At 37.6% G+C, this 17,246-nt stretch overlaps 1 protein-coding gene across 1 annotated transcript in view; it reads right to left on the bottom strand.

The window, feature by feature from the left end:
- Positions 1-5,386: 5,386 nt before the first annotated feature.
- Positions 5,387-17,246, bottom strand: part of LOC104074099 (DNA excision repair protein ERCC-6-like) — a 46,917-nt gene continuing 35,057 nt past the window's right edge. The window contains 11 exon segments of the mRNA XM_009574099.1: positions 5,387-5,944; positions 6,394-6,472; positions 6,806-7,007; positions 7,583-8,314; positions 8,416-8,561; positions 10,463-10,557; positions 11,621-11,740; positions 12,188-12,298; positions 13,059-13,277; positions 15,102-15,197; positions 16,634-16,750. Of these exon segments, the coding sequence (XP_009572394.1) occupies positions 5,516-5,944; positions 6,394-6,472; positions 6,806-7,007; positions 7,583-8,314; positions 8,416-8,561; positions 10,463-10,557; positions 11,621-11,740; positions 12,188-12,298; positions 13,059-13,277; positions 15,102-15,197; positions 16,634-16,750 (2,346 nt within the window). The 3' untranslated portion in view covers positions 5,387-5,515.

The raw sequence follows: 17,246 nt of genomic DNA, 5'->3' as shown, positions 1-17,246 counted from the left end.
TCTGTTTTTCCAACCAGGACTTCTTTGTACTGTGCTGTCATTTCCTGAAGCATTTCCAAAAGACTTGAAAGATTTCTTGCCTTCCCCAAAAGACTGCATCCATCAGATGGGGAAACCAATGCAGCAGGCAGTATAGTACCGCATCCAAAGTCACGCAGAGGTTTATAGCAGGAGAATCCACAGCTCCCTGCTCTTAAAAGACCAAACAGGTAGATTACTCCACATTTTAAGCCGTCTCAGTGACTATGCTACCTAACTTAATTCCTTCTTAATTTTTCCTCATGGTTTAAGTAATTTCTTGGCCCATACATTGGGATTAAGCCAAGTTTGGATAAAGCTGCTACGGGTTCTCTTCACATCTAATCTTTCCATCATCTTTATGTATCATTTGAGAAAGCAGAGCCACCACCAGCAGAAAAGACACTGCGTCGTCTTTCCTTGCTGAACCACTGAGATATGGCTGTTCCTCAACACCTCCTCCCTCCAAGAGAGAAAACTGCTTAAACTGTTATTGCTAGATTTGACACAGGAATCACAGCAGTATGCAAAAAGAATGCAAGTCAGGTATTATCCCACCAATTTTATTATTCATCTACCTGGTTCCTTCTTTTAAAAATAAAATTATTTTATGTTGGAGAAGTGTTATCCTGTCAAAAGAACATTAGTCAAGTTACTGTTTTCTCTAAGACTGTTTTGTCAAATTAATTGCTTTAATTACTGTTTCCTGTGACAGCTCTCCCTGAAGGACACATCCTGTAACAGCAACTTTCACACTTTTTCTAGGTATGTGATGTCTGCCTGGGTATCTTTGTCACCGAGAAAGTATGGTATATCATTATATGTGGATTTTTTTTTTTTTGATAGATCTCAATGTTTAACATTTTCAAATCTATTGGAAAATTCCCTCCCTCCCCACCAATGCTGTTATGATGACTCCCCTCTCATTTTCACTGTTACACAGTAGTATCATTGTTTGTGTATCTGCTCAGTCTTAGCAAATGCAAAACATTCCCCCTCTGTGAAGAGCTTTTTCCTTACATACTAGTGATGGGGCATTATGGGTTCTGGCAGTATTCACTACCAAACTAAGCTAATTGGTAGATGAGGAAAAAAGCCCTGATTCAATTGCAGACTAACATCAGTATAACCAAGTGCACTTGGTTATATGAGAGAGTGAGAGAGAGAGAGTGTAAAAAACCAGGAATCAACACGCAAAGGTCTCTTCAAGATGGCTACTGAAATCATTGCCATCACCTATCTCCATGATTTTTGAAAAGCACATCTCAAACTGTATCTGGAGTTCAGCCAAAAACGGAGCCCACAAGATCATTCTTTGTGAAAATCAACCAAAAACCTGTGTGACAGCCTACCTTCAACTCGCCTCTAATTGTCCTTTCCATATGGCAGTATCAATAAGCACACAGAAACTGGAAAAAGGCTAATGTGCTGTGGCTGTTTCAATCATGTATGTGCAGCATCCCAGATGACATGCTTTTTGGCTCTGATGAAGGCTAGTATCAGAAGGCTAGGTCCTCAAGGAACAGCATCAGCCAATTCATGTCAGTGGAGCTGCATTTACAACAGCTGAGCAACTGGAGACTTCTTAGCCCTAATGACTCAGTAGCTCAAAGAAGGGAAGTGCTGCAGGATTTTATGAACAACAACAAAAATCTCATCAAGTCCTTTTGAAAGTATTGTCCCGTCTGTTGTAGCTTCTTGAAAGGCAGAGAATTGCACTACTAGAAGACAGTCAAAATTAGCCAAGTTTAGCAATCTTGGAATAAAAAGCAAAGTGGACCTTGTGACTTGAGTACAACTGTCTATAAGTAACTATCACCTGAAGCCAAAACTTACCCATACAAAAGCCCAATTCTCTACAGCTTTACTTGGGGGGGGTAACATTTATTAGCTGTAGTTGACTCAATTCTCCACGTGGTGTAGCCCTTTGAGAAGAGGCTGAGCCACAGTAAAAAGTTACGGATTTAAAAATACTCCTCTCCATTTTTAATCACCATTTCTACCAATCTATCCATTCAGCATCTTGCTAACATTTCTTTTGTGGCAGGTCATTATTGTTCAGAAGAGCCTACAACCTTTAGCAAAATCTCTTTTCCCTAGGTCAGAATTTAGTTCTTATACCAGAGATGAGTGGGTTGGCTATAAAAGACTTAAGTGTTCAGCAAAAGGATGAACATAGGAGAATAAACACCTGGAAGAATGTAAAAGGAGGATGGGATGGCGGGAGGGGTGGAAACATCTTAATAAACAAAACAAGAGTTTTTTTTATCTCCCTCTTTACAAATATGGTTTGAAACCAGAAGGAACAATTATGGTAAGTTTTAACTTCTGCTGTCAAAATACCAGTGCAGCATGTTTTACCCAAACAGTGTACACAGTCCCCATAACCGCTTACAGAACAATCCAAGTTTTTGCTGTTTAGCTTTCTAGATTTTTGTTCAACTGCATTTGTCTGCTGAGCTGTGTGGGTAGTAGGTCACATCATCTAATTGGCATGACATTTTTGGAGTAGCATGGTGCTTTTAGCATCTCTATAGGAAAGAAATTTTCAGCAGTTCCTTGTGGTGTATACGTTTTTTAAATTTAAAGATTATACCCACTGTTTCATGCTGAAATGTCTTTCCTTAATAAGATTTAATGATTTTTTTCAACTTGATTCCTAAATTAACATCTGGATTTTGATTGTTCTTTATCCCCTTTTTACTGAGGTAAGAAAACAAATTATAAAAACACAGACATTTCATATGAGTGATTTTTGGAATCATGCACAAATAAAGTAGCAACTACCAACTGCAGCACTGAATACTTGGAAACTGAGAAGGCTAAAATACATGCTTTTACAAATATTACGTATCTGTAAGCTATTTAATGGTAAACATGTTTGGCTATGCAGTATCATTAGTCAGGAATTGTTTCAGATATTCTTTGAAGATGTGAAAAGAATTCACTTTACACAGGTAAAGCTAAACCAACAAAAAATCAGATAATGCTTTATGGAATAAAAGTATTCTGAAATAACTCTTCTACTTTAAAATGTACAGCAGCTGTATTATATTTCAGAACAACTTTTACCTATAAATCAGCCTGTAGACCTTTAATCACATACGCTTTTGAGGTGAAATACTTAGAATTTTTTTTTTTTAAGTATTATACTAATATTCATTCAGTCTTTTAAACATTTTAAACAAAAGCTAGCACTGGAAAAAAATCTAGTTGCCAGGATGCGTAACGAAGTTGTACAAAAAATGGAAATGTACTTAAAGATAATATGAGTCATTTATTCAGAGCCACACTATACAGGAAAAATTGCTCTCCCACCCCATTCTTCGTCCCACCCCCAAAGAAGACTTCTAGAACAGACTTCTGGTTTTGCTTTTTTAATAAGTCCATAAAAGCCAAGTATTTATAAAAAGCACATGCAAGTCTATTTACATTAACAGATCAGTGAGAAGCTGCAAACTTTCCTTAGTACAGGAACTATGTCTTTAAGTTTGGCAGTAGTAAATAAAACAGGACACCAGAACTGACAGCTAAGGTGACAACAGCAGCTTTGCTGACAGCTGAATTCCTGGTTTGTTCCTGGGGCATAGGGATGCATTGGGGCATGACACCCAAAACCAATTAAAATTCCCTATAGCTTTGGAGAGAACAGCAGAATTGGTTTGGTTTTACTCTTTTACTGACCCATTTTAAGTCATATCAACAGATCTACAATTTTTGAAGTGTTTCGTAATTGCAGCCTAGATTCTTGGTTTCATCTTTCTCCTGAAAGAGGGAATGTAAGTGAATATAAATGGGATCAGAAAAAGAGATGTCAGGAAAAGGTGCAACAGTCCCACCTTCAAATGCCATGAGGAAAAGAAACACATTCTTGGACTGTCTGCCCTCTCCAACTCTAGTCTATGAAAAGCTAACTGACCAGTTATTGAAACAGTGAGGCACCACTTTTTGCAAATCTCTACAGATCCTTTAGCACTAAGCAAAAACAAGAGGAAAAGCCATTAGAAGTATCTTAAAGACTTTCTTTACAAGAACAAAGTAACAGTTTGTATTCTTGCTTCACCGTTCATCTTTCAGTATTTGTACTTTCACTTGAAGTAAACAAGATACTTTCACTCTGAACAAAAACTAGAAGTAGCTCAGCTTTCCCTTTTCTCAACAGCTTAGGGACAGGAAGGACATTAGGCATATTTAACTGTTCCTAGTTTAAGCCATACAGTAATTTAACGTTGCTGCAAGAATGTGCAAGAATGTGGTTTTCTTCTCAAAATCGATCCCTTTTTACCCCCTTAAGATTTCCTTATGTAGCACACTAATACCTTGAAGACAGACCCAATATAGTATTTGGGTTTGCTACAAATAATCCAATCCTTCCTTCCTTGGAAGAAAATGGGTATCAGAACTTGACCGACTGTCAGAAAGACTGACATTTTCCCTATCTACAGAATAGGTATGACCTGTAACTTCTGTATATGCTCCAATTATGTCTCTGGCCAAAAGTGATTGTTTAGTAAAATACAGTGAAACCATTCCCTCTCTGACCAACTAACACCTCAGTCTTTGTCAAGGTATAAAATTTTAAGTGCTAACAGGGAACTGGAAAGTTTTTGACATAAATTACAGTGAGACACATTAACATTTCATAGGATTTCAATTATCAGTCTACAACCTATGACAAACATAACAGTTACTGTCACCTCAGTGGTAAGAAATATTGTACCAAGCAATTGCCAGTGGTGTATGGGACTGTAACCGAATTGATGATTATGGTATAAATGGGTTTTCCGTAATATAATAAGTTTTCCATAATTATCACCTGTCAGTCATCTCAATATCCTGCCAGGCTTTCCATTTTTTGTGATTAAACCTCTGTGGCACTAGAATTATTTCGCAAGTTAATTAGTGATGTAAGTTACACTGCATATGCAAGATGCTGCCAACAATGAAAGCACCAATATTAAAATAAAATTCTCACTACTGACGAAAATATCGTACAATGATTTTGATGCATTTGTCAGTACAAGTGAATCTCTCATGCTGACCACTATCATCTCCTGGTTTTTTTTTTTTTTTTTTGATGGTGCACTGTGTGCCCCATGACCATTCAAGTAACATACAGAAAACTGAGGAAGAAGTTCTTGGAATTTCACAGAAATCAAATAGAAGTCTTACAACCCACGGCAACATCCATGGTTCTTATTGCAATAAAACGTCAGTATGGATTCTTCATCCCATTTATATTAAGATTTGTTTTAAAGAAAAGGTGCTGATATTTTGTATTGTTTCATCTAAGAGGTAGATGGCACTTTCATATAAATAGTGTAAATCAGAAATTAAGTTAGCTCTAAGCCTGCAACAAGCGCTGCACCACTGACTGCTCAAGTCAATTATTAAATTATGAATACGAACTAATTCATCATTTTAAAAGACAAACAGTAAGTCTTTGAAAGGAGAGTGGTGGCCGAGTGCACAGACAGGTGCCTTCCCTTGACAAAGGTCAGCGGAATTCTGGCTTTAGCCTCCAGACACCTTCACCGTTCGGGCTCCTATGGAAGGTGCAGAGATTGCGGAGAAGTTCTCTAAAGACGCAGGACTGCGCCACAGGCAGTTTGGACTCAAATTCGTGCAGTATTTCCTGAGTGCTAGCCTCGCCGTCCGTGTGGGCCTGGAACGCTATGAAGTTACGCACATCCACGAGCAGTTCATCATATTCTGTTGAACCCGGGGCTGGGGCAGGTGCTTGCTGATGATTCTCATCTCCCTCATTCCCTATCCGTTGTGGTAAAATAAGGTGGTTTCTTGCCCTCATCTTAGCTAATAAAGATGAAGAGTCCAGTGCACTGGACGACGATTCTCCAGATTTTCCATCAAAGTGTCCATTGGAACTACACTTCTTTACATTTTCTTTCTTTATTGTATCTGCATCCTGCAAATAAGCATACAGACTATGGAGAAAGTTGGATTTTCTGTGGAGATCCACAGAATCTGTTAAACAAAATCTGCCCAGTGTTTAGGCTTAAACAACAAACATGAACACTCAGAAGCTAGTCACCTGAAATACACAATAAAGAGGTAATATGTTCTGGTCTCAACTTTAGAACTTACAAAGTGAAAGAAAAGCATTGCGGGTCTTGAGACAGATAACCAGACCATGCTGCAATTTGTGACTGCTGTATCTAATTAGTCTTCATCAAGATCCTATGTCAAAACATGAAAAATCAAATTCACGGGTGACTAAAAATTCTAGAATTCTACATAATCATACAACAAATGGGTATGAGACACATGTACAGTATAAATCAGATTGGTTGCATAAATCAGAACATTTCACATATATCAGCTCTTAAAAGAGAAATGTTAGCTTGCATCTCTTACCTTGCACTTCTTTGCAGGTGATGCACAAGTGGAATGTGAAGAAAGCAGCATGGGGTTTCTTTTTTGACCAAACCGAGTCCTAAAAACCCATAAAAGAATTAACTCCATAAAACATCCTTCTCAAAATGATTAGGATAGTTTTGCCAAAGACACCAACTGGGTTTGCGTTTTAGGGTTCTCAAGAGCCCTCTGCCAAACTCTCTCTCTTCTACTGTGCAACAATAATGCTTTCTTTGTACTTCAGAATGGACTTCCTAGGCTTGTAATATGCCTTCATGTCTTTATTAAATATAAAACATGAAACACCACTTTGATACATGTTACTGCAAATACCAAGTGCAAAACAAGATAAATCCATAGCATCCTAAGGAACTCTTCTATTTTGGAAAAGTAGTGTGAGAACTGAACTTACTTTATTCCTGGTGGTGCACCTGAAAGACCGCTCATGCCTGTCCAGGTTGGCACACCAGAAGCAGCTCCTAAACATCGCTGTCGAGAGACTTTCAAGGCTCTTAAGGCATCCTGGGCCACTCTGTTTGCTTCTGCTTCCACCAGCACATGATCTGCACTGGAAGCTTCCATAATGGCATCATGCTTCATAACACTGTGTACCCCTAAAAACCAGAAGATACACGAAAAGGTGAAGGAGGACATCTGTTAATTTACATGGTTATCTGTAAAATTAAATATTCACCATTTAAGGGAATGCCACAATCACATATCTCCTTTTTCAGGTTGATTATATTCAGCACTTCAGTATAGTAATTTCTAATAAGAGAATCCCCTTCTATCAGTTAAGCAATCAATTTGGCAGTAAACCACTTCTGGTGTGGTCATGAGGTCATTAGTCACAACAGACTTGGCAATTATGTGAGTAAATAGATAATTTATACTATTATGGACAGGACAGACAGAAGTGAAACCCTTGTGTAAATGAAGGTTGGTTACATTCTTGTTTCTAGAAGAAACACTGCATTACTTCTACATCCAGAAGTGTTTCTGGAAGGCTGCAGATCTCTCCAAAATGTTTGTGCCAAGGTAATTACACATTCATAACGAGAGCATTTCAATGATGAACACTTTAATGTTTCACTACAGTAAGATAATAGATAAAACACGTTTTGTATTGTAGCTCTAACCACCAGTTTTACAGTCTGACACTATTGAGCAGCCAAATAACAATGGTTACCTGATTTTTTGAAAAGTTTCTCCAAGACGTAATCATCATTTTTCTTTGAGTCCTCCTCCTTCTCTTCACTGTTTTCCCTTCTGTATCGCTTTTGTTTCACTAGATGAGGAATGCGCTCTCCTTCAAATTTGGCATCTTTGTGACGTTTCTTCTTAGACTTATCTTTGTGGCTCTCATGTGACAGCATATCCACCCTGTGCTTTGTTTTTGAGGTACATTTATAATGATTATTATCTAATTGCCCATCTTCAGTTTTAGCAACCTGCTTTTCCCAAGAGCCAGCTGCACCACACGTAAGGCTAAAATCTCCCTTGACATTTGCATTAGCTGCTCCATGTACTTCATCAGCCACCACAGCATTCAGACATTTGGCATTCTCTGAAGACCCTACATCACCTGGCAATGACTGGGACATAGATTTGTCAGCTCTTTCCAAGCTTTCGTCCTTGCTTTTATTCAATGAATTTATATTAGTAACAGCTTGTGCATTATCTTTGGCATTGCTATTTTGGTCAAAGGCTTCCAAATTTCCTTTGGTTTCCTCACTTGTCTCTATTGTTTTAGAAGAAGAATTTGTCATGTGGGTGGTTGAATAGGAATTGGATGACTTGCTGTACTTTGGTGAGGTGCTTTCTGTAAGATGGAGATCACCTTTAGAAGTGTCATTATCAGGTGGCTTTTCAAGTTTCCGTTTCAATTGGTGTTTTGGGACTTGAACATCTGAACCAGTACCTGAAGGATAAATAAAATTAGTATCCATTTATCAAACACTTATCCATTTATCAAACACTTCAAACATTTTTTCTTTTAAACAAATAGAAAAAAATGTGTACCTGCAAAAATTGCACTCGTTTCTGTCCCCTGAGATACATCTGGGCTGCTCAGAGTAAAAAGTTCATAAAGGTCATTGGATTTGAAAAAGCGCCTCTGCTTAGGGTCTTTCAGCACTCTATTCGTTAAAAACTGCTTGAAGATTTGTCTAAAAAAGAAAAAAAAGTACTTTGTGCATGAAACAACGTCTAGCTATGTTTAAGTACTGAATACAGTACTTAAACAGAAAACTGTATAAGCACAAATGTTACCCTGCAGAACAATTAAGCAGTGGGAAGATGATGTTAGTTTCCAAAAGACAATCTTGAGTTAGTAACTTCCAAACAACCAACTAAACTGTTAAACACAGGGATTTATTGTTTTGCAACAACCCCATAACACAACAGGTAACCACCATCCTGAAATATCCTATGAGGCATCCCTTAACTAAGCAATAAATAACTTCACAGCTAGAATTTTTGTCCATTAAAATTGAAAAGCTTGCATATATTACAATAAAACTATCAGAAAGCTCCTGAAAGAAAAACAAGAGCTTGTTAAGATGACACCATTTTAATGGTTCAATTGGTTGGAGGAATCAAAAGAAGCAGAGTAGCTCAGTCTAATGGTGGTGATTGGATGACAACCACTGAAAAGTGAAATCAGACTTGTGGTTGAGAGGAAGGGAAAAAAGAGCCCATCTGCAGAAGACTGAAAGAAACAAATTTGGTGGAGAACTAAGCTGCAAAAAGTCTTCTAGTATTGGTAAATCTACTTATCTACTTCTATGCCATGTTTGTACTACATAGGTTTTGATTGCAAGTTCTAGGCACTATTTTCCTGTACAAAAAATACATCCCTAAATAAAGCTGAAAATCAGTTCTCAAGAAGTGTTTTTATCATGATTTTGGCTCTGCTGGCATTAAGCAGGGAAACTATTTTTAAATCCAATTGGCAAAAATCAAGTTTAAACATAGGTGCCAGATACCGTAGTGCACCCATCAGAAGACTTTAAAGTTTTTAAGAATTATCTGAGCTTCATAGCTTTCTGCAAGAATGATCACATATTTGCAGGGAAGAAAACACAGGCAAAGAGAAAAGACAACTTGCTTAAAGTTCCAAGTCCATTGTACTGTTCTGGAAATAAATGAATTTCTGATGGCTGTCCTGACCCTTAGAGCCCACTTCCTTGATGTGGTCAGTGTTGCTCAAACAGAAGTATGCCAGAGGGACGCAAGCCAACCAACAGCGGATGCTTTGTGTCCATGTGGTAAAGTAGATTAAAAAAGTCACTCAATAAGTGCGGGTATTTCATTATTTAGAGCTTTTCATTCATCTGCATTTTCAAAGAGGATATTCCAGTTCTAAAGAGTAATGCCTAGACAGAGGATTCCCATGTACATTCATTTGGAATTCATGTGAGTGAAGCTAACTACTGAGAAAGCTAATGGGAAAGCAAAACAAAAAGAATTCATTGATTTCAAAATACAAGCACTTTAAGGCTTTAGCTACATTTTGGAATAAATAATGTGAACATGACTGGTGGTTCTTGGGATTTAATTCTCTCACTTTGGAATGATTTGGGAATAAAATCAAATTTGTTTTGCAGAGTAGTAAATAGATATATGTACTGCATACATCTTTATATATCCTAAGGACAATATAAAGAACTTGTTGATTTCAATTTGCATTTCAGACTTGTTGAGTCTCATGTTCTGAGTAAGGGGTTCATTTTTTCCTGTCTATGCCTCATAGTGACTCATTTACAGTGAATTCTGGATGTGCTGGACACAGCTGCTGGAACAGATTGATGAGGTGTATTTAGCATGTGGGTCTTGGAGCTAGAGAGGCAGCAGCACAGCCCTGCAGCTGGGAGTCTAACATTATAAGGCGGCCCGTTTCTCAGCAGAGATTTTTAGAAATTTTCCATGATGTGCCCATCATGACCAAGGTTGGGGGTTACAAGCCATGTGTGCACATGCACAGGTATGTCACTGTACACCACCTCAGATTCGCTACAAACATTTTCTTGATACATATGGCTGTATCCAAGGAGTAGTTCTGACTGACCTGTGGTATATCTTCTCTTCAATAGTACCTGCGGTGAGAAGCCTATACACAGTCACCTGTTTCTTTTGGCCTATTCTCCAAGCACGTTCCCGAGCCTGGAACACAAAAGGTTTGGTTACCAGACATTAGCCTCTTAGACACGTGACAGAGAGCTATCGATACCACTGTTTCAAACTTAGTTTGGACATTTAACAAATAGTTCAAGAAGTTACACAGCTGTGGTATTTCTACAGTATTAGGACAACTGACTCAGCAGGAGAGGAAAACAATTTAGAAAGTTTACGTATGTAAAATACAAGTCTCCAACTGTACCAAGAAATCTATGCAAAAAATCTCAAAAAATAAATGATGTTAAAATTAGAACTCATATCTAGGATATGTACTTTATATAGACTTATTCCAAAAGGGATCTATTTCACAATAGAGCTTTAATATACACATTTCCTTTGAATGTTTCTTCTTTTTCTTAACTGAAAGCTTTCCTACAAACATCTTGAACCAACTGCTAAAACAGACCACCTAGGTCAGATTACACGCTTGCAGATCTCAGAGCTATGTAGGATTTCCATCAAAAATAGTTTTTTTCCTCTCAAGCATGTAAGCTCCATATACTGTTAAGGGATCTGATAAACCAGAGTCTCATCACACCATCAGATAAAGAACAACTTCTTTAAGGTATTGGCTTAACAGCAGCTTCTAAGGGCATAGCTACATGTCATTATTTAGTGACAAAGCCAATTTAAGCAACACTTCTCCTTTTCTTACCCTGCATTGCCACCATGAACAATCATGCCTGTTCAAGAGCTTGCACAGCTGTACTCTCCCTTCAGAAACATCTAGTTTGTTTGTTTATTTAAGAAACCCAGACCATTTCAACTGTTTGTTCGGCTACGCTCTAAACAGACTATGTGAATTGACAATATTGAAGAGTGGTAAGGTATAACAGCATAAAGGGGATGTGGTGGGAACCACTTAAATTGGCATTGCCACAAGAGTAATCATAATGTGGAACTGCACCCTAAGCAATCATTGCTGAGAGCAGCAACTTAGGGAAGAGCAACATTAGTGCTTTAACACTATTTGAGGAGATAAATGTCATTCGGTCTTCATTTTTATTTCAACTTAGCAGGTAAATGGAATGTAATGAACCAAACTCACCTGTGTGTCTGTACTGGGATTCCAGTCAGGATCATAAATAATAACCCTGTCAGCACCAGTCAAGTTAACTCCAATGCCACCAACACGAGTTGTTAGAAGAAAAATAAATATGGATTTGTCCTATAACACAAGAGAGAATTTACTAAAGCAAGAATTACCAAAGTAAAATATAATTTTTTTTTTTTGATTTCCTGGATTTTTTTATCATCAGCGTTATTTGCAAAGATGCAAAGGGAGCCAAGAGAAGGAATACATTTCCTTGTTTGCCTAATATCTCTTTTGACAAATAAAAGTAGCTTGATCTAAATTTCATTTACTGTTGTCCAATAAAATTTCTCTTCCCCCTTTTCAACAGCTTTTTTTTTCTTAGCAGAAAACCCAACTTAAGTGAAAAAAAAAGTGATGACTTTTTTTCCCCTCTCACAAAGACAGTGGTTTCATTTGACTGAACTCCTCAGTTTTGTGTCTCAAACCTGAAGTAGTATATTTAAAAACAGACCTAAAAGGAATGCAAGAACTCAACCATAGTCACTAATAGGCATTAGTGTGCAGGATGCCACATCTCACCTCATTGTATCTTGTTATAAGGGGCTGTCTAGAAGCTATTGTTGTGGTGCCATCCATCCTGAGGTAGGAATAGTTTCTGTCTCTCACAAAGACTTCAAGTATCTGCAGCATCTGTTGTGATGGAAAAAATTTAATGAAATCCAGACGTGAAGACTGAGCAACTGTCTAATCAAGTCATAAGAATTTCTGGTACTAACTGCAGTGCCAATCAAACAAATAAGATGACGACCAAAAACTCGTGAATCTTAAATGAGCAGAAAATTCAGTAACTTATGTAATTGTGGGGCGGGGGGTGGAATTAGTTACTTCACTGCTGAATGCACGAGGGGAATGTTTATGCTTAGTTTGGGAAGTCAAGAGCCATGGTTTCAAGACAATTAACCAGGTAAACGGTGCAGCATTCCAAGAGAATCCACAGAAGCAAGACAAGTGAATACATAAGAAAAACAAATGAAGATCACTGTCTGTGCCCAAAGCACACAATTCTGAGGATTAGATGTACACATGCACTAAACAGAGCGAGCAAACTGACTACCAATTCCATCCTGAAACTACACAGCAGGGACAATAAATATATCACCACTGCTTCAGCCTAGTATTATATGGGTATAGCTGATACAAGCTTTGACCCAGTATATTGAATTTGGGCAACACTGCCACAACACTGTCATTCCAGTAAAGCTGTGAGCTTGGGAACTGGTCTCCAATTATTCCAAAGACATTAGTCATTTTAGGTTTTTTTTCAATAAGATGTTCATTTTCTGAGAAGGACACTACAAAAGGTGGTTCTAATTACAAGTCTCGTTGGGACACACATGTACTTTTTTAGTTTTAGTAATAACCAAAACTAAAACCAGTTAGCTCATCTTACCTGTCTTGACTGAGTAAAAAACAACACTCTGTGACCTTGCTTGTGCCATATTTTCAGCAAGGATTCTACCACTACCATTTTTCCAGAACGTTTCCAATATCCAAACTGATCTGCTTCCTCCACTTCAGCATCTGGTACACCCTTCAAAATCCTGGGACCACCAGAGAAGAGGTCAGGGTGGTTGCAAATCTTTCTCAAAGCTACTAGTCCTGAGAAAATCTAAAGAATACAGAAGAAAGATACTTTTATTTTCTTGACAAATACTTGTATCTATATGGGCTGAGAAAAATAAACAGCAATGGATTAATCCAGTCATTGTCAAGAAATTTGTTATTAATAGTAGTTTCATCTTTAGAGAAGCCAATGGACGCTAATACTCATTTCATGGAAAGTTTTAGGAAAAATCAGTACAAGAGAAGGTCAATGAAATTTTGTGTTCTTGTGAGCCTATTCTGGTGACGAAGTTAAGAGAATTCTGCAACAATTTCCACATTAGCAAAAGCAGTCCCTAGCTGTAACTCACAGTCAATTTTTTCCCCACTCAAAAGGAAAAATTCCACCAAGTTTGTTACTTGAAATTATTGTGTCCCTTCTTCCAACCCCCGCCACGTTAGCAGGTAACTTATGACAGACCTTGAGGATAGCAAGTATACCCACCAGAATGCATGGTAACAAAGAACAGATGAGTAAACATATTTGAACAAACATATGAAGCTGAAAATTACTTTTGATGCCATGTTAGAAGGGTTCTGTTCAGTTATTCATTCAATAATATTACAAGTGTTATTTATTCTTCTGATATAATGGGCACTCATAAAAATGAACTAGCTTGAAACAGCAAATCCCTCAATCTTCTGTCACTACAAGTTGGATCAGTCTGCTCATAATTTATTGTTTGTACAATGGGGTTTTTGTTTTTCAGCTGGGATTCACTGCTGTCATTAAAAACATCTAATAAAAGCATTGACATTTACTGTTCAAAATTTTCAGAACTCTAGCAAATATATATAGCCCATTCTGTAACATCTTAGAGAAATATCTGCAGATAGTGTTGTACAAGCCATCTCTTGAAGATCAAGCTCCTTAAAATAATTTTCATTGGGATAACTAAAATGGCTAGGCACTTGAAAAAAATTGGGCACTATACTTTTGCAAGATCTGGAAAAATAAAAAAGTCAAAACAGTGATAACAACATCTGCTTTGTATGGCACTGCAATATACATGACTGTACTGACCATACAACTAACAGGAGCCACTGGGGGTGAGGGGAGAAGGAATTTCACAGTTCCCAAGACAAGAAAACATGTGGTAAATTACATGTTATAACCAAGACATACTACTTTTCCTCTTCAAACAATAGTTTGTATCCTGCAGCTAAAACAGGAGTGAAAAACGCCCACTGCATGCATACAAAAGTCAAATGGACCAGATGTGTGCAATGTAGGAGTCACAGGGAATAGCAGACTTTTTACACAGGCAACAGCAGGCATTTGAAACCGTATTTCAATTACTGCTGTCATCCTGGCCACAGCAATTTCAACACTTATGTTGTGAGGATGGAGGCAAAAGATGTTGAAGTGACTAGTAAGACAATAAGAAGGATGCTTGCTATTTACTCTGCTATATGTTAAGACTCTGTGAAATCATCAACTGTTGCATCACGAAGTTATCACACCTGAACTGTACTCTCAGGACAAATCACTATTTTCCTTTGCTTCACTTTTGCAATTGGTTAAAAGCATGCTTACAGTTACCTACAGCAGGTCATCCAACAAGCCATAATTCGTTCCCAAGATCACAAACATATTGCGAAGACCATTCCATTCCTACTTTTATCTGGTCATGCCACTACATATGGATCACTAACTCTATGTATTCCATGGAACATTTCTGAGAAAAAAAAGCAGACATCCACAAAAGCAGAACTGAGATCAGTGTGTTTGCTTCCCTTTCTGCTCAGAATCCAGCTATAAGAATGCGAAGGTCAGTCCATGACTTTATCCATCAAATTCTACCTGTCATTAACCTTAATTAATGCCAACCTGCATGTCTCCATTGAGAATCTGGTAAACTTCTTTAGAGTTGATGAAATTTTGATAGACTTGACGCTGCTCATCTGTCAAACGGCAAAAGAGGACCTACCAAAACAAACAAACGAACTGCTCAAGCCCAAGCTGTAAACTCCAAATAGAGTGACTTTTAAAGTTTTACAATGTGCTACAATGAAACTCCATAGATGTCTGACATACTGAAATACTAAGTTAAAAGATAGTGCATAGAAATCATTAGAAATAAAAAAACTTAGAATTTTTAGAGAACTAACATAATCATTAAGACGGGTTTCATGAGGTTTTTTTGTGCTCTTTCTCAGTTGTTATTTTTTCCCCTCAAATTGCTTTAGTTTTGGAAGTGCTGCCATTTTCCAGTTTTAATGAGGTAACTGTGCAATGTTAGCACTCTCTCAAAGCTGTTTATAGGAAACACTTTCCATTGTGTGTCTGTTACGTCCCTTACAACTTGCAAATTCCTAGTACCTCATGGGAAGGTTAGCACACAATCTGTTCTGTCATTAGCCTTTCAGTGTGAGCATATATGATTTTTCAGATGGACTGATGGGCTAAAATGGAACAAAATCACTTCCTTGCCTCCTGCAAGGCAGCCAACATTATGCCATAAGGCAAACTTATGTACTGCCCTGTGATTGACAAGAAGAAAAATCAAATTTGTTTAATCTGTTTATGATTGCATTCTTTAGCCCAGACTCTTTAAAGTATATAGAAATTCAAAATTTGGTTAAAAAAAGATCATTAGACTGCACAGCAGAAACTGAGTATGGCCTACTCATTTATTATGTACCTTTCAGCACTGTCTTACAACGACTAGCACGTCTACTTCTCTTTTAGAGGGAGGAGACAGAAAGGAAAAGAGTGAGGAGAGGACAAGAAAGCCTGAAGCTCTGAAACCTGAGTGGCAGAAGAATCTAGTAATTACTACAAGTGAGTATGTGTAGGAATTTCAGTTGTTTAAATAATTCTTTCAACCTTCTCTACTTAGAATCAAAATGTTTCCTAAAAAATATCACACCTCTTCGTAGAGCAAAGAAGTGTTAGATCAAAAGGCTAATATTTTGGAAATTTATTGGAATGTACAGGCCCAGCTAGCTTGCAACGTGAACAACTGCCATCAAATATTTCTCTACTATTTGCTGCCCAAATTAACCTTTTTACAGCAGGAAACAATGTTAAAGTGTCCAGGAGAGGCACCACAGGGAACACCCCACAGACAACTCATTTGTATGCACCTGTGACCTAGGAGGACAGTATTAAGCAGACGTGATTATACTTCATATATCCTTTGCTTTTTAGATGAGGGTGTACTTGTATAGACCCTGCAAGACTACGACCATTTAATACTCAGAACACAGGTGAAAAGAATATACAACTTGAAAGCTCTACATCTTATCTTTAGTTAAAAGAGCATTTCATCTGCTAGCACAAATTATTTCCAAATGTCCATGAAAGACTGGATTTTGGGGAGGGAGAGGGCTCAGATCTAATAGTAAAGAGAAGCAAACCTGTTCATTTTTATCTGGAAGTGAAAGGCTCATTTTTACATCAGCCTTCATTCTTCGCAGCAAGTAGGGGTTTATGGTATCCCGTAACACACAGGCACATTTGTATGCAGTTTTTACCTGAAAAAGGAAGAAAAAGCAAAAGTTGTATTTTGGTTCTTGATACTAATTTTAGCAACAAGCAAAGTTCCATAGGAAAATCCTAATGAAATGAGATGATTTATGATTTATGTGGATCTACAGTTACATATTCAACACAACTTGAATTGCAATAAAATTCATGTTAGCAACAATAACATTGAGTAAGCAAGTCTTCGTCAGATACCACTAATTTATCTTTCCTAATTTAATGGACTTTAAAAGAGACCAGAAATGAGATATTTCTTTTAGAAACCAATCCAAGAAGTGAGTATAAACTTGCACAGAACCAAAATCCTCATGAAAAAGTGCTAATACATATACTGAAGATCAAAAAAGAAGCCTGCAGCAATGGTGGTTACTAGACAATAAGTGAAGATTAGTGCCCGCTTGAGACTATTAAAAAAAAATCGGTACAAGAAAATCCCTACGATCACAGAAACTAAAGGTCACTCTGGCCTTAAATGGAGCATATGGT

This window comes from Fulmarus glacialis, unplaced genomic scaffold (assembly GCF_000690835.1).
Source record: "Fulmarus glacialis isolate BGI_N327 unplaced genomic scaffold, ASM69083v1 scaffold47853, whole genome shotgun sequence".
Taxonomy (NCBI): domain Eukaryota; kingdom Metazoa; phylum Chordata; class Aves; order Procellariiformes; family Procellariidae; genus Fulmarus; species Fulmarus glacialis.
The sequence above is the reverse complement of the archived record's forward strand: the minus strand, read 5'-3'. Positions and strand labels throughout refer to the sequence as shown.